General features: G+C 47.9%; 1 protein-coding gene and 1 pseudogene across 1 annotated transcript in view; both read left to right on the top strand.

Annotated features, from left to right (window-relative positions):
- The first annotated feature begins 11,368 nt into the window (after positions 1–11,368).
- Positions 11,369–11,486, top strand: LOC126177340 (5S ribosomal RNA; annotated as a pseudogene).
- A 761-nt stretch (positions 11,487–12,247) lies between these two features.
- Positions 12,248–20,441, top strand: part of LOC126176525 (uncharacterized) — a 188,570-nt gene continuing 180,376 nt past the window's right edge. The window contains exons 1-2 of the mRNA XM_049923680.1: positions 12,248–12,624; positions 18,459–18,823. Of these exons, the coding sequence (XP_049779637.1) occupies positions 12,248–12,624; positions 18,459–18,823 (742 nt within the window). The remainder of the gene's footprint in view (positions 12,625–18,458; positions 18,824–20,441) is intronic.

Raw genomic sequence — 20,441 nt, 5'->3', positions numbered from 1 at the left:
TTTATTATGACTAAACTCAAAATCATAAACAAAACACATGAAACATTTACAATACATCAAATTGGACCAAATTGGATACTCAAATAAATGCTGTGAAGGTGAAGTTGTCCCTAAACTAGATTGCGACATTTATGACGAAGTGGTATGTGGAGCCAATTCCTTGCAACTCAAATCTTAAGAGAAACACACAGCCAACTCAACATTAATTGCTGCTAAAGTAGTGAGAACTCAGACAATTAACACCCAAGACAGAACAAAGTTAGAAACAGACGAACAGGCGCACTCTGCTGAGCTCTGATTATCACGTAGGAAAATCCCTATCCGCCGGTGCTGCGGACATACATTACCAAACAGTCTTCTTAACTGCAAGAACACGATCTGGCGTACTAGAGGCGATGGCTGGTTGCTTCGACGTCCCGTCGTGGTGGTGATGATAATGTTGTGAGCATAGCCCGAAACAAATTATCCTGGTCTGGTTGTTCCAGAGTAAAGACTTCTTAGCAATACAAATGCGCCTCTGAGGGAGACGAAGAAGGCTCGCCACACAATCACTGACGGTACAGTGATTGACTGTATTGGAGTTACTGTGGGACTTCACTTGTTAAAATCAACTTTAGCCAAAACTGCTCAAGACAGACAACATAGGCTGCTTGTACACAGAACGCTCAATTGCCAACCATACTCGGAAAGTTACGCTGAAGTCTAAACTTCAGCAACTTTGTCAAACAGTTACAATTAAATAAAAGTATATTAGACAGCCACTGGAAGGCAGGCTGTCCAGAGCAGCGAGAGCTCAGTCTTGTAACTTGCTCCGACCAAAAGGCGAGAGCCGACTTCCCCTCAAGAGCACCCGTACAAGCCGAACACAGGTCATTCTCACCCCACAGACAGTGGCCGTGGTTAAACGTTCCAATCAGCAACTCGAAAACCGGTGGAAAATTCCACTCTATCGTCGAAGCACTACCATTCCACCAATGGAGAGTCTTGGCGCCAGTTTCTGCGCCGATTTTGCTACGTCACGGAGCTATGCCCCGAGCAAGCCAATCGCAGTTACGATTTTGCAGAAAACGCGGGAATTTGTCCGCCAAAACTGCTTGTGAACACAAGTCATTCGCACGCCTCGCTGGTAGCCCGCCAGATAGTGTTTCCGCGAAGTTTCTGCGAAGTAACGGTATCTCTAGCCCAGCCGCTCCTTCAGGCCCCTGCGGGCGTGTCTCCGCCACTGTTATATGTCGGCGTCTGGAAAGCATTCACTCGACTCCCTCACATCCGTCGGCTTAAGCCTTTCAAGATCGGCAGAGCCCGCCTGTCACCGGACCAGCTGGGTGACGAGAGACGCTGCGTGGGAAGTCCACGTGTGAAGGAATAGCAACTTTTCACCGCATGCAGAGAGGAAAATCGAATTACTCAGAATAAGATAGAAATATGAGAGCGGGCTTCTGTCATCTCTCAACTTTTACGCAAAATGTCTGAAGGACTCACTCAGTGGTCCTCCAGATGATGACCTGCTTCTCACGCGAGTCTGAGGAATAAAGGCCCATATACTGAATATCAAGTGTCAACAGATAAAAAGCGTCGTCGTCTGCAGCCAGACACACGGCGCCAACGAGGACGAACCTGCCACACTGCACCACCTGCACACAGAGAGAGGAAGAGGGCGCATAGCAGAGCTATAAGGGAGCTTAGCGACGCAGCAGGCCGCAAGATGACAAACAGATGGGACATGATGCATCGCATAGAGGAGCACTTCTCTGACCTCTTCAAGAGCGATGTACCAGACGACGCAGAAACAGCGAAAATCCTAGAAGAAACGCGCAGACAGCTGAACAACACCAATCCCGCAATGCCGACCGAGGCAGAGGATGAAGTGAGAGCTGTCCTCAAAACCTGCGCCAACGGCAAAGCCCCAGGAGCGTACGGAATACCGTCAGAATTCTGCGTCACCTGCTGGGACAAAGTAGATGGAATAATGACGTAAATCGTCAAGAAACTTTAAACGGAAAAGACATACCACCCTCGTTTTTTGAAGGGACCATTACTCTGATCCCGAAGACAAAAGCGCCGAAAACATTAACAGACTACCGCCCAATAACTTATCTAAACGGGGACTACAGCTAATAGCAAAATGCGTCGCTGAAAATATAAAGCTCGCCCTGAAGAAAGTCATCAGCCCGTGGCAGACATGTCCAGTGTTGAGCAGAAACATTTTCGACGCCGTCTGCACGTACAGAGACGTTATAGCACACGCCGCATCCAACAGAGCGACTGCAGCCATCATTTCTGTAGACTTCCAAAAGGCCTTCGACAGGATCGGGCACCGGTACCTGCTAAAGACCTTGACAAGACTAGGTTTTGGCCCCAAATTCTCTCAAGTCATCGAAAACATGTTGGCAGATGCCACGTCACGAGTGACTGTAAATGGCTGGATATCTGCGCCAATAAAACTGGGGAAATCTGTGAGGCAGGGGTGACCACTGTCGATGACATTATTCACAGTAGCCCTCGACCCAGTCCTCAGAAAACTCGCCGCCACCATCAACGGCTACAAGTTGCAAGATACCAAAGTAACATGTATGGCATATGCCGATGACTTGAGCATTTTCGTGGACGCGAAAGAGGATATCGACAAAGTCCTCCCAATAATAATGTAATTTGGCAAGGCATCTGGGGCGAAAACCAACACGAAAAAAACAGTGCTGCTCCTGATAGGAAACATGAAACAGAGAGGCCAGATTATGGTACCAGGTGACTGAAAAATATATAAGGTGCTAGGTGTTCAGCTGCAGGCCTGCCAACTCAAAATGGCCGCAGAAAACTGGCGGAACATCCTGAACACCACCAGAGGGCTCGTCAGGACACACTCCAACAGACACCTAACGATGGATCAAAAGACGCAGCTTATCAACGCAACGATCCTGGCGAAGGCTTGGTACATGGCACAAGTCATAAACGTACCAATAGAAATAGGGAAGTCCATAAGAAGCGCTGCGTACTACCTGCTGTGGAGGCGGGAAATTTTTTAAGTGTCACAAGCCACCAGCACCCTCACTAGAGAAGAAGGGGGGCTGGGATTTTTTTTTTTTTTTGTGGTTTTAGGACGCACAACTTCAATGGTCATTAGCGCCCAGACTACGCTAGGAACGCACCGCGGGGCACAAGTTTAAAACAGCAACGTAAAGGGAAAACACGACAAAAGACAGATTGACAGGCATAGGATTAAAAAAAAAACAGCATAATCAAATGTGCTTAGACAGGATTGTCAAGTTGATAAAACGAAGAACGCGAGCAGCTGCTTCTGGGTCATCCGCTAAAATGGCATCTAGAGTACACGGCAGGCCAAGATCAAGACGCAGTGTATTAAAATCCGGACAGGACGTTGAAGTGTGGCGGACCGTCAGCAATTGCCCACATGGACAGAACGGCGCCGGCGTAGCCGTCAGCAGATGGCGATAGCTGAACCGGCAGTGTCCAATTCCTAACCGGGCCAAAACGACCTCCTCCCGCCGAGAAGGGCTCTCGCCCACTCTCAAGGTTGCAGGGAGTGGAAAATCAAGGTGCTGAAGGAGGCGACGAAAGCGAACTCCAGGGGATAGCAGGGCAGAGACATACAACCCGTATTGACGGTCGAGAGTGTAGTCAAAAAAGGAACGATAAGACGGGTGGTCGGGCATTGACAGTAGCCGACAGGCATACCGACAAAGCAGTATATCGCGCCGGTAGGTGAGTGGCAATTCACCGGCTTCAGCATGAAGACTCTCGACGGGACTAGTATAAAACGCTCCGATCGCAAGACGTACACCCCGATGTTGTATGGAGTTGAGGCGGCGTAAGATGGACGGCCGTGCAGAGCAGTATACGAAGCTCCCATAATCCAGCTTGGAGCGGACGATCGACCGATATAGGCCAAGTAGGACGGTTCGATCCGCTCCCCACGACATACCACTGAGAACACGGAGGACATTTAAAGAACGGGTACAACGGGCACATGTGGAGATCAGCTAAGTTTCCTGTCAAATGTAAGGCCTAAAAATTTTGTTGTCTCCACGAATGGGAGAGCAACGGGACCGAGTCGTAATGACGGTGGGAGAAACTCTTTGTAGCGCTAGAAGTTAATACAGGCCGTCTTCTCGGCAGAAAAACGGAAGCCATTGGCGACACTCCAGGAGTAAAGACGGTCAAGAGAACGCTGAAGGCAGCGCTCCAGGAAACATGTACGCTGCGCGAAAAGGGAGCCTGATACATCAGCTGGGAGGCAATCCATTATTGGATTTATCGCTATGGCGAAGAGAGCGACGCTCAAAACTGAGCCCTGTGGCACCCCATTCTCCTGGCGAAAGGTGTCGGACAGGACAGAACCCACACGTACCCTGAACTGTCGATCCATTAAAAAGGAACGAATAAAAAGAGGGAGGCGACCGCGAAGGCCCCATGTATGCATGGTGCGGAGAATGCCCGCCCTCCAACAGGTGTCGTAAGCCTTCTCCAATTCAAAGAACACAGCCGCGGTCGGGCTCTTCCACAAGAATTATTTCATAATGAAGGTCGACAAGATAACCAGATGGTCAACAGCAGAGCGGCGCCTACGAAATCCACATTGTACATTGGTAAGTAGGCGTCGAGATTCGAGCAGCCAAACCAAACGAGAGTTAACCATTCGCTCCATCACCTTACAGACACAGCTGGTAAGCGAGATGGGTCGATAACTGGAAGGCAAGTGCTTGTCCTTCCGCGGCTTAGGAATCGGTACAACAATAGACTCGCGCCAGCATGTGGGAACATGTCCCTCAATCCAGATGCGATTATAAGTACGAAGAAGGAAACCTTTACCTGCAGGAGAAAGGTTCTTCAGCATCTGAATAAGAATAGAATCAGGCCCTGGAGCGGGGGACAGTGACCGGGCAAGTGCATTTTCGAGTTCCCGCATCGTGAATGGGGCATTATAACTTTCACGATTCGAGGAGCGGAACTTAGGTGGCCTAGCCTCCTCTGCCTGTTTTCGGGGGAGAAAGGCAGGGTGGTAATGAGCGGAGCTCGAAACCTCTGCGAAAAAGCGGCCGAAGGCATTGGAGACATCCTCAGGGGCCACAAGGACGTCATTCGCGACCGTCAAGCCAGAAACTGGTAAGTCGACCTTAGAGCCAGATAGACGGCGCAGGCTACCCCAGACAACAGAAGAAGGAGTAAAACTGTTGAAGGTGCTTGTGAAAGCAGCCCAGCTGGCTTTCTTGCTTTCTTTAATAATATGACGACACTGCGCACGTAATCGTTTATAATTGATACAATTCGACACTGTAGGGTGGCGTTTAAAGGTGCGTAAAGCACGTCGACGAGCACGTAAAGCGTCTCTACATGCTGCGGTCCACCAGGGGACCGGTACGCGACGTGGAGAAGAAGTAGTGTGAGGGATGGCGAAACGGATGACGACCTGGTGCGGCAACCGCTGGGTGGCGCAGGAGAAGAAACGCGCCGTGGCGGAGAAGGAGAAATGTGCTTCCTATGAGCCTTCTTGGAAGGTTGTTTAGTGGAAGTACTGGTCGATGGCTGGGAGTTCGAGGTACGTAGGAAGTCTGCACGGGACGGTTCCTTCTTGAAGGCCCGTGCATCTGACTTCTGGGTTTTCGTCTTGGCAGAAGCTGATGAAGGTGCTTGTGTCTGAGGAGTGACGGGAGGAAGAGGAGACGTCCACCGGGCGATCTCAGCACTGGCCGAACGGACGACCGTAGTGCTTTAGGTCAGATCACATGCCTGCGTCGCCACCTCCATGGTAGTCCGAGGAGAGGCGAGGACAGTACTGTACTTCCCCGCTGGTAGCAGCGTGGGCTTCCTACTAGCAAATAGCTTGCGAGCAGCCGAGGTGGACACTTTCTCTTTGACCCGAATTTCCTGTATACAGCGTTCTTCCTTGTAGATGGGACAGTCGCGGGAGGACGCTGCATGGTCACCCTGACAGTTCCCACAACGAGGAGACGGAGGTGGACAGTCACCCTCATGTGCATCCCTGCCACAAGAGACACATGTAGCCGCATTGGAACGAGACTGGCGAGTGTGATTAAAACGCTGACACTGGTAGCAGCGCGTAGGTGTCGGGACATAGGGGCGAACAGAAATAACCTCGTAGCCCGCTTTGATGCGCGACGGCAGCTGAACACTACCAAAGTTCAAGAAAAGTGTCCGGGTCGGTACAAGGTCATTGTTGACCTTTTTCATGACCCTATGGACAGCCGTCACGCCCTGCTTAGCGAGGAAAGACTGAATTCGTCTCGTGGTGTGGTATATACTAGATCACTCGACGAATTGACTGACGAGGAGATTCAAAGTGCGGTGAGCCTCCACCCGGACAGGGAACGTGTACAGGAGTGTGGCCCGAAGCAGTTTTTGTGCCTGAAAGGCGCTCTCAGTTTCTAGTAACAAGGTACCGTTACGCAACCTGGAACAAGACTTGACAGATCCGGCTATGGCATCTACGCCCTTCTGGATAACGAAAGGGTTGACAGAGGAAAAATCCTTTCCGTCCTCAGATCGAGGAACTACGAGGAACTGTGGGGCAGGCGGTAGTACTTTTGTCACTGATGGCTGGTCAAGTTTCCGTTTTCGGGCAGAAGTCGAGAGAGAAGGAGAGAAATCCATTGCGGAGGAATCCACCATGATTGCCAGCGTCTCCAATGGCGCGCTCCTTCCTTGTGGGGACCCTCTCAGAGGGCACTCCCGCCTTAGGTGAATGTTTACACCTCAGGTCACACCTCCCGAGAAACGGACGGAGGGACCAATCGTCATGGACGGAAGGTGTCAGCTCAAGGCAATCACCCCTCCCTGGGCCTGGCCTTTACCAGGGGGTACGTGTGTGCCTTACTTGTCTACCCAGGGCGGGGAATTACCCGTTACCCCGTCACCGGCTACGCGTGCGAACGCGTGGGTCGGCCTTCAGGCACGCACAGGGGGGAAGGAAGAAGAGGAAAAAGAAGGGAGAGAGGGAGAGAAAGGACAGACTGCCTCAAACGTCGAGGCGGAGACCAGAGAAGGCAAGGAGAAGGAGGCAAGGGAAAGGAGGCAAGGGAAAGAGTAAGTAAGACAGTGAGATGGAGAAGAACAAAGATAGGAACCAACCAAATGAAGGAAGAAACCAGAAGAAGTGAAAAACCAAAATGACCGCAAATATAGGTCGTGGAACCGTCCGTCTCCGGACGCAGGCGCTAACTACCCCCTTGAGGGGGAGGGACTCCTTTTAGTCGCCTCTTGCGACAGGCAGGAATACCTCGGGCCTATCCTAACCCTCGGACCCGCAGGGGGGGGGGGAGGGGGACTGGGATTAATAGATGTTAGAACGAAATGCGTGGCACTGTTGCTCCACAGAGCTTCGAAAATGGAGGACAGCAGTGTAGACTGTATCACGTCGTCTCTACTGAAGCAGTACAGACCAGACTCCGAGGAAGCGCTGGTAGACGTCAGTCGAATACCTTTTGAGATGCGCTACCTGAAGCAAATAACAATGGACAGTAGCTACGTAACATCCACTCTAGCAATCAAGGAGATGAGAACAGCAGGGAAAATCTACCGCGCACTACGAGAAGCAGAACGGAGACGAATCTTCCAGGCCACGACTGGCCCCAAGTCTGGAAGAATCTCTTGGAAAAAGTCGTACCTCCAGAAGCTAGAGACACGTGGTACAAAGTCGTACAGAAGACCATACCCACGAACGATCGTCTAGCACGCATCGGCATGCGTGGGTCGCCGAACTGTGAAGCGTGCAACCAAATAGACTCCCTGGAACACCGCTTCACATGTCGGACAAGCCAGCAGATATGGGAGACATGCAGAAGAATGCTGGCACATATGAACAAGGCGGATCGCCGTAATATAGGAATCAAGCCTCTCATAGTCCCAGAGGCAAAAAGCTTCCCTTGGCCCAAGCGGGTCGCGACCATGTCGACACATGCAATGACAGCGCATGCTATAAGCTCGAAAAGGCAAACGGACACAGTACAGTTCCTCACAGATCTCTGGGACGAGCACAAGAGAGCCAGGCAGAAAAGCAACTACCGTCAGACGTTCCAGAACTATCTGCAGATCGCGCTGGACGCCGCCTTCAAGGACGCCCTCTCCGCCGCCGCCGCCACCCCGACACACCACGACCTCCCATAGCCCCTCACGACCCCACCATTGCTGACGCAGACACCCTCCCACCCTCGAACATCCCCAAAGTGCGTGTTAAATGAGTGTTGATTGTGCTTGTGTAAAAAGTGACTGTGCATCATTTGTTGTCTCATATGTGAAAGAGTGCGATACAACAAATCATATCGTCACACAACTAGGAAAATGTTTAAATACTGGAGATCTTCTGCGTGTCCAAAAGGTGTTTATGTAAGTACCAAACCAATACAACTAACATTCATTTCAATAGCCGTGAAAATCATAAACAATTGTGACTCAATGTAGCATGACGATTCGCAAAGTTTTATTTATCATATATCAGCTGATTGATTTCTCCCCCCCCCCCCCCCTCTCTCTCTCTCTCTCTCTCTCTCTCTCTCTCGCGAACACAATCAAATACTACATCTCCCTGAAATCACTATCCATTTATACGCATATACAATTGTTATTGAGTGTACCCACAGACGCCATCATTTCGCACCAATCAAAATTAATCTCATTAAATGACACGAGATTTTTGTTAAAAAAGGACAGCACTAAAAAATTGCATACAGAAGTAGAACTAAAAACAAAGAGACCACAGCGCCGAATTAATCAGGCTAGAAAACGAACAAATATAACCAAGTACATAATTAGAAACAAAATTTACTCATCAGAAAGAACCGAAGCATAAAGAAAATACAAGAAGAACTATGGGAAAAGATACGAATACTGTACGTGTGAAACTTAAATGTACCTTTGATCAAACAATATATTGTTAACTTGTAAATAAAAGTTTATTACGTTAAAAAAAAGGTGCTGTTGGCTCCCATTCACAATTTTCATTTTTATGTCGCTACTCCCTCCTGCCAGCCCTCTTTCCATACCACCTTTCTGTTGTGACAGAGATACTTCCTTAAACACTTTGAACTACTGTCTAACATTCTGCGTGGTGTCTGTTTGTTATATATCATGTCTCCCTACCACTTTCGCGCAACGACGTTCTGAGCATGTTTTTTAGACGCCAGACCACACATGACATGTAGAGTTCAGAAGAGTTCAGTGAGACTAGCGATGATATAACCAAATACTTAATGATTTCAGCGTCAGCTCCACTGCACTCCCTGTAAACGAATCTTAATACTAACTGAATTTAGTGGAAGGGGTTCAAGGCTTTCCTATTTTTAGTTAGCTGGTAAAATAACGTCGAAAAAGCAGTTAAGTTTACCATTGGAAATTTATTCTACTCACAAAACATTGTTTATAAATTGCACTATTGATAAAAGGAAATATTTTAATGCAGGATGGTAAAAACCAACTGCGTTCAACAAAAATGTGAACGAATATTCCCTGAATGGGTTTCCAAGTTCTACAATGGATCGAAGGATGACCTATGCCATATCACACCTATAATCTAGATTTAAGTTAAGTTTCATAAAAGAGAAAACTCTCAAAATGGTCTACAGTGACCCTCAATTATCTTTAATTACTTATCTAACTTGTCGTAAATTACAGTGGCTGATGTGGCTTCTCAATAACTATGTAACAGAAAAATCATCGCGTTTCAGATTTTTACTTCAAGTGGCAAATGTGAACTCCTTGAGCTTTAATTGACGATCGAGACTAGTATTACGCAAAAAGGGGGTGTAACAGATGAGACTTCTGCAGTTCTGAGTGAAGCTTTATGCGCTGTTATGCGGCAGCCCGCATCGCGTGGTCGTGCGGTAGCGTTCTCGCTTCCCACGCCCGGGTTCCCGGGTTCGATTCCCAGAGGGGTCAGGGATTTTCCCTGGCTCGTGATGGCTGGGTGTTGTGTGCTGTCCTTAGGTTAGTTAGGTTTAAGTAGTTCTAAGTTCTAGCGGACTGATGACCGTAGCAGTTAAGTCCCATAGTGCTCAGAGCCATTTGAACCATTTTTTTGTTATGCGGCACCGCGTGCGTTCATTACCTTGTCGGTGTTCGTCAGGGGGCGACGGGCAGCACAGCTCCGCTCACCTCGCCGTCTCGGAAGCAACTCTTTCCTAACTTCTCCTTACTACAATTTACCAAAGTTGGTTTAAAAAAAAAACTATCTGGCTGTGTTTTCATATGACCAATGGGGGTCTCAATGTTAACCTTAAGCTCCGCCTACAAAAGTTCTGTCTATCCAATGAGAAACGTTATACTTTTCGTGGTGGGGCAATTTTTTTAATGTTTGCAACGTAACAGAGACGCGAAGAAGTCTCACGCTAAAACTTGCGTCTGGGGTGTCCTAGCTGTTAGCTGGCGACGTGGGTGTCCGTCCTTTATCGTAGGGCCTTCTCGCTTAACACGGTTCTGCTCTCGGCTTCTGTTCTTGTTTCTCCCCTCGGAACTGCGTCTGTCTCACGGCGGGAAGGTATGACATGCATTTAGGCATTCTTGTGTTAGTCTGTGCTATTCCATTTGCTCACTCGTTACTCGTATTACTTTGGTTAATTTAATGTCACGATTTATTCGGAGCTATGTGACATACTACTGGATTTGCTTGTCATGTCAGGGTTTTCATGGAAGGTGTTGGATTTGCCTGACACTTTACAACTGCAATGACCGCAAGGTACGAAATTGCAGTAATTAACTCAGTTTGAGGGAGAATGTGCTAACCAAGTTTGCTAGGAACTCTCGGAAAACGACAAAACAGTACGAATCGTCAGAGGTGTTCTGAAATACAGTACTTCAGCGCCTACTGTTCTGTAGCGGTGTACAGTTCCAGATTTTATTTGTAATCATAAATTTATTCTTTAGTCGCCTCGCCTCCTCCCGCAGACGCTTCTCGTGCCCGCGCTGTCATATGGACCACGACCCGAGCGTCAGTCGAGCAAAGTCACGCAAACATCTCGTGTGAAGCGAGGCGAGGAAGCTCACATAGCTAGCAGTGGCGCCCAGCAGCACGACACCGCCACACACCGCACAGGCCACACGCCGGCGAGCCGCGCGCAAGCGCTCCGGTGGACACTGGGGACAAGATGCGTCTTCCGCGAGTGTGGGAGGCTGCACGCGCCAAGCGAATATGTGCTTCTCACACGCGGCGGCGCGCGCGCCAGTTCGGCAATGGCTCTGCTGGGACGTCGGGAGCGCGCTCCGAGCCGTCCTCGAGGAACTCGCTGTTGCGGAAGGAAGTGCTTTACGTCAAATGCGGCCGATTTCGACCGAAAACTATTATTCTTGTGTGTTGGGAGAAGAGCCTAATGCGAATTCTGCCGTGCGCTTACAGTATATGAACGCCAACGGCCATACCATATTGAATACACCGGTTCTCGTCCGATCACTGAAGTTAAGCAACATCGGGCCCGGTTAGTACTTGGCTGGCTGTCCACCTGGAAACACGTGTGCTGCTCGCTATTGTGCGTCGCAGGTAGCAGAGGATTTCCCGGCCGTCCCGCCGTCGCCGGCCGGCCACGAGACCGTCCGCGAACAGCGCCCGCTGCCCGAGGTGGACGCTGACCTGGCGAGTACAAACTTTTGTTCTTGGTTCTTTTTTGCATTAATTTGGATCTAAAATAGACGCAACACGGTGTCATGCGCGTTCGATCGAAACTTTGAAAGACCATCCGCTTTTGACGTTCATAACTGGATAATAGACGAGTTATATTTTCCATAGGCACACCAACATCGTGTTCAGCTTGACTTTTTGATCAATACTCTGTTCTTGAAAACAGATAACCCAGAAGTAATTGACAGGATAACTAAGACAAACAACGGGATAAGGAAGTTCCAACGTGAGGACGAAACAATTAATAACGTTTTGATTCAGCATTCAGTATACGGTATCAGGAATATTAAAGTGTATAACTTGCCCTTTGAGGTGCCGGATGAAGAGTTCATCAAGACGATAAGAATGTATGGGAACGTTTTCGGCCTCAGCAGGGAAAGATGGGGGAGTGCTTACAGGATTCAGGTGAATTCGGGTGTGCGGACGGTTAAAGTGCACCTCCGAAAGCACATTCCTTCGTTTATCACGGTATGTGGACACCGGGGATTCGTCACCTATAGCGGACAACCGCAAACATGTTCAATCTGTCACGCTGAGGATCACATGAGAAACGACTGTCCGAGGAAAAGGCCAACACAACTGCCCCGGAAAAACACCTATGCAGAGGCGATGATGAATTTGAATGCAGAATTCCCCGCGCTTTCTCTGAGAGACAAGGACACGCCACCCCAGGACGAACAACACGACGAAAACGCCATGGAAATCCAGCAGACAGAACAGGCCAACTTGGCGGCAGCAGAGGCACCCGCGCCGGCCGCGGCCGCAGCCGCGCCCGCGCCCACCCCAGCGGAAGACATAACGACACCCGCGGCGGAAGCGGCCAGCGCAGACAAAATGCCGCTTAGCGAGGACAGCGCCGAGGAAAGTGAAAGCCAGCAGCGGCCGGCCCGCACGCAGCCGAAGCACGCGAGAACCGCAGCTACTCAAGGAAAGAAGAAATGCGAGAGCGAGACGGAAAGCACTGGTAAAATGACACGAGACGACACGTGAGCAGATAATAAAATAGGGAACAAACCAATTGAAAAAGATCTTGAACCTAAGCCAGGACAACGAACAGAACGCAAAAACATCCAGAAAAACAAGTGGTGAAAAATCAAAATCGAAAAAGGACTCGGAAAAGAACACGATCCCGGCGGGGTCAGGGATTTTCTCTGCCTCGTGATGACTCTGTGTTGTGTGCTGTCCTTAGGTTAGTTAGGTTTAAGTAGTTCTAAGTTCTAGGTGACTGATGATCATAGATTATAAGTCCCATTGTGCTCAGAGCCATGTGAACCATTTGAAAGAACACGAAACAAAAGGACACCGAAAAGAATACGAACCAGAAAGGCACAGACAAATCAAACAAGGAAAGAAGGAGGAAGTAAAAGTGAAAGGAGGTGAAACAACTCCTCTCGCTCACCAGAAACAGATCCAAGCGGAAGCAGCAAAACTGGCCACGCGAACCAACCATGGACACCGAATCTAGCTCCGAGGACTAACACTACAATCCACACGTACACGATCGCAATTTTAAATGTGAACAAAATCTCATCCGCCAGAAAGATAAAAATGTTAACGGACTTCCTTCGCTACAACACAGTGAAAGAAATTACCAAAACGACCATGGAAGACATTGATGGGTACAATATCATCACAAACGTAGACCCTGAGGCAAAATGCGGGACAGCTATATCAGTAAAAGAAAACATCGAATTCGATGACGTACGCACAACACCAAACGGTCGAGGTAGAGCTATCAAAACACAAGGCGCGCTGTTCATAAACAGATAAGTCCCTTCAGGATCGGAAAATAAAACAACTAGAGTGAGATTTTTCAAACAAGACGTTTGTACGCTAATTAACGAAAACTTCGACAGCCTAGTACTCGGAGGTGACTTCAATTGCGCCGTGGCGAAGGAAAATCACATACCAACAGCCAATATGTGCGTAGAATTAGATGAAGTAATCAGAAAAACTAAATTCAGAGACTTGTAGAGAATGAAATATCCAGACGCAACTGTGTTTACCTTTTTTTACAGAAACGGAAAGATTAGGGCGACATGATATAAGTTTCCAAAAATTTGGAAAAGCTATAGAAACAGTAGAAATTATGCCCATAGCCTTTTCGGACCATAACTGCCAAATTACAAAAATACTTCTCTCAGAACGGAAGAAAGATCATCGCAAAAGCTTCTGGAAAATATCCACCAACGATTTAAAAGACATCACTGCGCTAAGAAATAATCGACATGTGGACAGACTGTTTAAGGAAAAAAAGCAAACACACAAACCCCCATAGAATGGTGGGTAAAACATGCAAAACCGTCGCTACGAAAAACGATCATGAAGTACAGTGCGGAAAAAGGAATGTGGAAGAAATGGACCGCTGACCTCTACACACAGTGCATGAAAGACGTAATAAACGCCCAGACGAACGATCAGCCAGCCCTCCTGACAAAATTAAGGCGCGTAAAAACAAAACTAGTAAACATGCAGAATGAACAAACTGAAGCAATAAAAAGAAGCCAGCCCTTATGGACAGTGGAGGAAGAACCGGTCACATTTCACCACATACACAGAATAATCCGAAGGACGCAACAAAAACAGATCGAACACCTGCAGAAAGAAGACGGAACCACCACAGAAGCGCCAGCAGAGATCTTAAAGCTTGTACACGAGTATTTCAGCCAATTCTTCAAGCGAGAAGAAGCTAGCGAAGCAGCTACAGACACCCTACTCCACGCCTTGCCGGACGTCCTCACAGACACAGAAAAGGCGGAGCTGGTGGCAAGCATGGAAAAAGACGACGTACACAACATTGTCAAATCCGGTGCGGTTGGAAAAGCCCCAGGAATTGACGGAATTCCTACCGAATTCTACATTCAATACTGGGACATAATAGGCGACACGATCACCTAAGTCGTCAACGATATAATACAGTGAGAGAAACTGCCAGAAGCCTTCAGAATGGGAAACATAATACTAATCCCGAAAAAAGGTGCGACCCGGAAAGTGCAAAATTACCGCCCCATCACGCTGCTAAACGCAGATTATAAAATACCTGCGAGATACGTGGCGAACAAATTAAAAACAGTAATGGCAAAAATAGTAAGCCCTCACCAGACATGTGCCGTACCGGGGAGGACAATATTCGAGGCCATAGGCGAATACAGAGACTGCATTGGCATTACAGCAGCAAATAAATTAGAAGCTGCAATATTATCGATAGACTTCCATAAAGCGTTCGACCGCGTGGACCACGACTTCCTATTCAAAACGATGGAAAAATACGGCCTCGGCGAATCATTCATTAAAATCATTAAGAACATCCTTAGGAGTGCCACATCACAGGCGTCGGTAAACGGCCGAAATACGAAAGTCATCAAAATACAGAGATCAGTAAGACAAGGATGTCCCCTGTCGACGAGTTTGTTAGTCATTGCTCTGGACCCGCTGCTAAGAAAAATAGGACACCGTAACAGGAATCACGCTGCTTGGCACCACATTGATATGCAAAGCGTACGCTTCTTCGTGGGAGAAAGAGAAGACCTCAACAAAATAAACCAAGTCTTTTAAACTTTCGCGCAAGCAGCAGGAGCTAAAAAACTAGAACAAAACGGCCCCACTACCGATTGGCAACAAAAAGATGCAAGATGAAAGTACCTGGTACAAGGTCGTGGAAACACACAAGTGCCTAGGGGTGAAACTACACTCGTGCCCTATGAAAATGGTGGCACAAAATTGGAGGGAAGTGCTATACACGATAAGAGGACTCGCCAGAACGAATGGCAATAGAGAGCTGGACCTGTTCCAGAAGGCGAGGCTCATTAACGAGCAACTGCTGTCCAAAGTTTGGCGGGTAGAACACTTGTGCTAGAAACCAAAGGAAATAGCAAGGTCCACTGAAGGTGCAACACACTACCTCCTCTAGCGTCGAGAAATTTTCGAAGTGCAGCTCTCCACGTGCACGTTAAGCATCCACGAAGGAGGAGTAGGCCTGGTCGACGTACAGAGGTAATGCGCCACACTGCTGATACAACGCCTGATGAGCATTACAGAGAAGAACCCAAACAGCCTCACAGCCGCCCTGATAAATAGATATCGACCAGCCTCAGAAGAAGCACCAGTAAAAGTATCAGCAGTACCCTAAAAATTAAAATACCTCAGAGAATACTTCATCCAAAAAGGATACGTACTAGGCACAGCAGGAGACACAAGAACCAGGACGACCAACGAGTTCTACACGGAACTGAGAGGAGAAGTGAAACGGAACAAGATTCAAGCAAAGAAACCCGCGCACAATTGGAGAGAAGTGTGGCTCACCCTGCATTAAAGCACACTTAATACGAACGTCAAAGCGACGTGGTACAAAGCAATAAACAACACTGTACCCACAAATAAAAGGTTAGCAGCAATTTCACCTCAGATCATCAGGAAAATGTCAGACCTGTAATGAAAACGATATCCTGGAACATCGCTTCCAATGCGGACAAAAGAAAGAAGTATGGGAGACATGCAAAGCGATCCTGGCACTGATAAACAGAAGTACACCTGAAAGGATAAACATCGAACTATTAACCGCCCCGGACATAAAACCTTTCCCCCCGACCAAAGAAACAAAGCCCCAAGTGGATCCTAGGTCAAACAGTGTATGCAATAATAGAACAAAACCACGAAGATGTCATGAAATACCTCTCGTACTTATGGGAAGAAAACAATAAAGCCATAAGATCCAAAAGATACAAAGCAGAATTCGCGAACCTCCTGAGAATCGCCATAGAAGCAGGCTACAAAAGAGCCATACCAGCCCGCCCTGCTGTCACCGCCAGCCCGACCGCAGCGGACGGAGCCCAGCTGAAGGAGGACAGCGGCCCACGGCAACGCCCACCGCCGCTACAGCCCGCCGCTGCAGCCAGCGCCACGCCTACCAGCCACCTCAGGAAAACCTCAAAGTGCTTCTGTGAAGTTCTCTTTCAGTGCCGAGTGCAGTGTTTGTGTGTTCAGTGCTACACCAATACCCTTGCTGGGAATAGTGAAAGTGAAATCGAAAGCAAAAGGAAAATCACCCTTCTTACACCAGAGCAATAATAAGCAAATTATCAATTGCCAATTCTATGTCCTTGTATTTTTCTAATACATTAGAAAATTATTGTCGACAGTTTCTGAGTTTTCTGGCAACGATAAATGTGAAGTCCATTATCATGACACAGGAAGACAGAAATTCGACAAAATTTCAGTACGAACGGAAAAGGTTTTTAGAAATGAAATAAACGAACTCAACACAGTAATGCAATAAAAACAATAACTATGAAAATGGATAACTGAGAACGAAATGTAATTAATTCTAAAACTTAATTTTTATCTATTATATACATTTAGAAAAAAAAGCCATGTTGCTCCACGATGTCCTACATGTTCCCTTTGTGGAATGCCAATTGACGAACATGGAACATACACCAGGATGTGGATTTCATTGTATTTACATGGAAGTAACACTCTACGCTTTCTAATTTGGCTTGCGTGCCAGTATTAAGTTTTTCTCGTTTTGCAATGTGCCAAGCTTCATTGATTTATGGTTAAAGTTTTCCCTTGGAGGTAGCGATTGTGTTTTTGGTTCCCTATCGCGGAATAGCTCTAATTTACTAAAAAAAATTACACCGGTTCTCGTCCGATCACCGAAGTTAAGCAACATCGGGCCCGGTTAGTACTTGGATGAGTGACTGCCTGGGAACAGCGGGTGCTGTTGGCTCCTCTTCATTTTTCCCTTTATGTGTCGCTACCCCTGCCGGCCCTCCTTTCATAGTACCTTACTGGTGTGAAAGATGCTTCCTTAAGCATTTTAAACTACTGTAATCGCACGAAAATTCAGTAATTAACTCAGTACAGCTCTAAATTTGGTTTGAAATTATAAATTTATTCTTTAGTCGTCTCGTATCCTCCGCGGACGTTTCTCGTGCTTGCACTGTCATATCGAGCACGACTCGAGCGGCAGTCGAGTAAATGTCGGGACGGGGATAGAAATGGTGCGAAGGATAGGAATGGTGCGAATGCACTGCAAATTACGCAAACATCTCGTGTGAGGTGAGGAAGCTCACTTCGCCAGCAGTGGCGCCCTCCAGCACGACACCGCCGCACCCCGCACAGGCCATACGACGGACGTAGGCGAGGCCCGCGCGTGGCAACACCCCCAGTACGCAGCAGGCAGTGCTTCCGTCGCGTGCTTTGGCGTGCTGCGTCTCACAGCGTTCTCTTCACCTACAGTTACTGTAAGTGTTTTCAAAGAATGAACCGCGATAATTCAGCGCAGTGTATTTCTGATACGGACGCGGCTAGGCCGTCGCCGTATGATGTTCATGAATGGGTTTTTGCCGAACTTCGTATTCCCGGAAATGACTTAGTGGGTATTTAGCTCGACTTTATTCATAATTCGGTATTTTTGTCACTTCCGGCCGCGGATTATGTTGACAAGCTGGAAGTGGTTGCGTGAAGAAATTTAAACACGTGGACGGTTCTTTGTCTGACGTTACGATTTTGCCGGCAGGCCTCGGCATTCGGAATGTCAAAGTTTACAATGTCCCGTTTGAATGCCCCAATGAAATAATTGCTATCAAACTTAGTGAATTTGGTACAGTTCTCAGTGTGGACAATGATGTGTGGCCGGCAGGTTTTCGGTATCGGGTACTGAGTGGCATTCGAACGGTTGTGTCGATTTAAAGAAGCATATACCGTAGTATTTGGTTATTGCTGGCACCCATGCTTTCCTTAGTTATAGTGGGCAGCCACAGACGTGCTCCGTATGTGTTAAAACTGATGATTTGCGACAAACGTGCACTTTGCGCAGGTCGGTGCAGCTGCAGTGCGAAACTGTTGACACTCCCACGTATGCAGGCGCATTGGTCGCGGCCCCCACTGTCGCCGCGCCAGCGCAGCAACAGGTTTCTGCCGTTGCTGAGGCTGTAGCTACTGTGTCAGAAAATGTGCCTCCGCCGAAACTTTGCGTGCCCCCAGTTGTGGCCGAACTAAGTTTACTGGCCGAAAGCACCTCACGCGAGGTCGGCAATGCTGATTTGCAATCTGCCACTGTTCAGAACGTGCACTCTGATGGGACTTCCGAAATGTTGGTCAAGTCACCGCGACCGATTTCCGTCTCCATCCCGTGGACAGACAAACGGAAAGTGCCGTCACGACAAGGCACGCCCACTGCCGGTGAGGCAGTTGCCAGTAGCGCCGAAATTGAGGTGTCCCAAGTTTTTACTCACTCCGCCCCTGTAGATCCGAAACCGAAACGCGAGAGGTCCAAGAAGCGTTCGAAAACGGCACCCACTGTGGGCATCGACGCCACATTTGAACAGGCAATTGAGGGATTGACAGATAATTTGGTACACGAGCGTCGCGATGCGCCGTTCATGCACGGTCCGCCTTTCTCGGTGCCCCACCCCGGCCCGATACGGACACCGCACCTGCACTATCGGACGACATGCAGTAGTCTCAGGCTGTGGAAGTGGATCAATTCTTCTAGTTACATTTCAATAAAGAGTCCACACTGACGCGTGCCTTCCATCAGTTGTGTGTTCTAGCACTTAATGTAAATAAAATCCGTAGTGATCGTAAAATCAACGCCTTATTACAATATCTGCAATCTAGTCGTTGAGACGTGGTTTTTCTCCAAGAAGTTACTGCTGAAGTTGTCCCACATCTTACTGATTATAATCTTATCCTTAACACTGATCCAGAAGCGACTTTTGGTACGGCCATTTTAATAACGCCCGGTTTGCAGTTTAAAAACATAGACGTCTTACCGAATGGGCGAGGACTGGCGTGTGTTACCTGTGACATCTTTCCTTTCCTTTTCTTTTTTTTTTTTAACGTTTACGCCTCCTCTGGTACTGACAATAAACGTATGCGGAGTACCTTTTTTAATCATGATTTATGTCAGCTTTTCCATCGGAACCACCGACGGATAATATTAGGTGGTGATTTCAATTGTGTTTTGCATGATGACGATCAGGAGCCGACGGCGAATAAGTGTCTTGCATTGCAAACTTTGGTTGACACTTACAAACTTGAGGATACGTGGATTCGTTTTCGTCCGAATGCTAAGGGTTTACCTGTTTTTATAACACTGGGCGTAGTAGATTGGAGAGGATTTATATCTCGCCGGACCTCACTGCTCAAATCCTGCAGGCGGAAGTTTCCCCGGTTGCCTTTTCGGATCATTGTGGCTACTTGTGCTCTTTTCATTCCCGTATGTTCGTCCGGAGCGTACGCGTTCGTATTGGAAACTAAATGTTAAGTGTTTTGAATTATGTAACTCTCGTCGGACAGATGCATTTGTTGTGGCAACAAGTTCTTCTGCGACGCCCACAGGCGCGTTCTACCGTTGATTGGTGGCTCCGTTACGCTAAACCTGCTATTCGCAATTTGATAATTGATTATTGTCACGACAAGGCCCATTGGGAAATGCTGACGGTCGCTTTTTATCACGATTGTTTAAAAGATCTTATTACTCGGGTTACCGACCGTCGTGAACTCCTTCCCACATTACGCAAAATTAAGACAAAGATGTTAAATCATCTGCATCGAAAGGCACAAGGCTCTGTTGTCCGTAGCAGGCCTTTTGATCCCACGTTGAACGAACCACTTTCGTTGTATCATTTACAAAGAGCCCGATTGAGACGTAACAAACTTTTATTTAAGGAATGGATTACGCGTGACGGCCTTAAGACTTCAGGTCGAAAAGTTATTCAGGCGGAAATCTACGATCACTATTCCAACCTTTTTAAATTTCAACGTTTGAATGATGATGCCTTGCAAACGTTTTTGC

The sequence above is a fragment of the Schistocerca cancellata genome, chromosome 3 (assembly GCF_023864275.1).
Source record: "Schistocerca cancellata isolate TAMUIC-IGC-003103 chromosome 3, iqSchCanc2.1, whole genome shotgun sequence".
Lineage (NCBI taxonomy): Eukaryota > Metazoa > Arthropoda > Insecta > Orthoptera > Acrididae > Schistocerca > Schistocerca cancellata.
The sequence above is the reverse complement of the archived record's forward strand: the minus strand, read 5'-3'. Positions and strand labels throughout refer to the sequence as shown.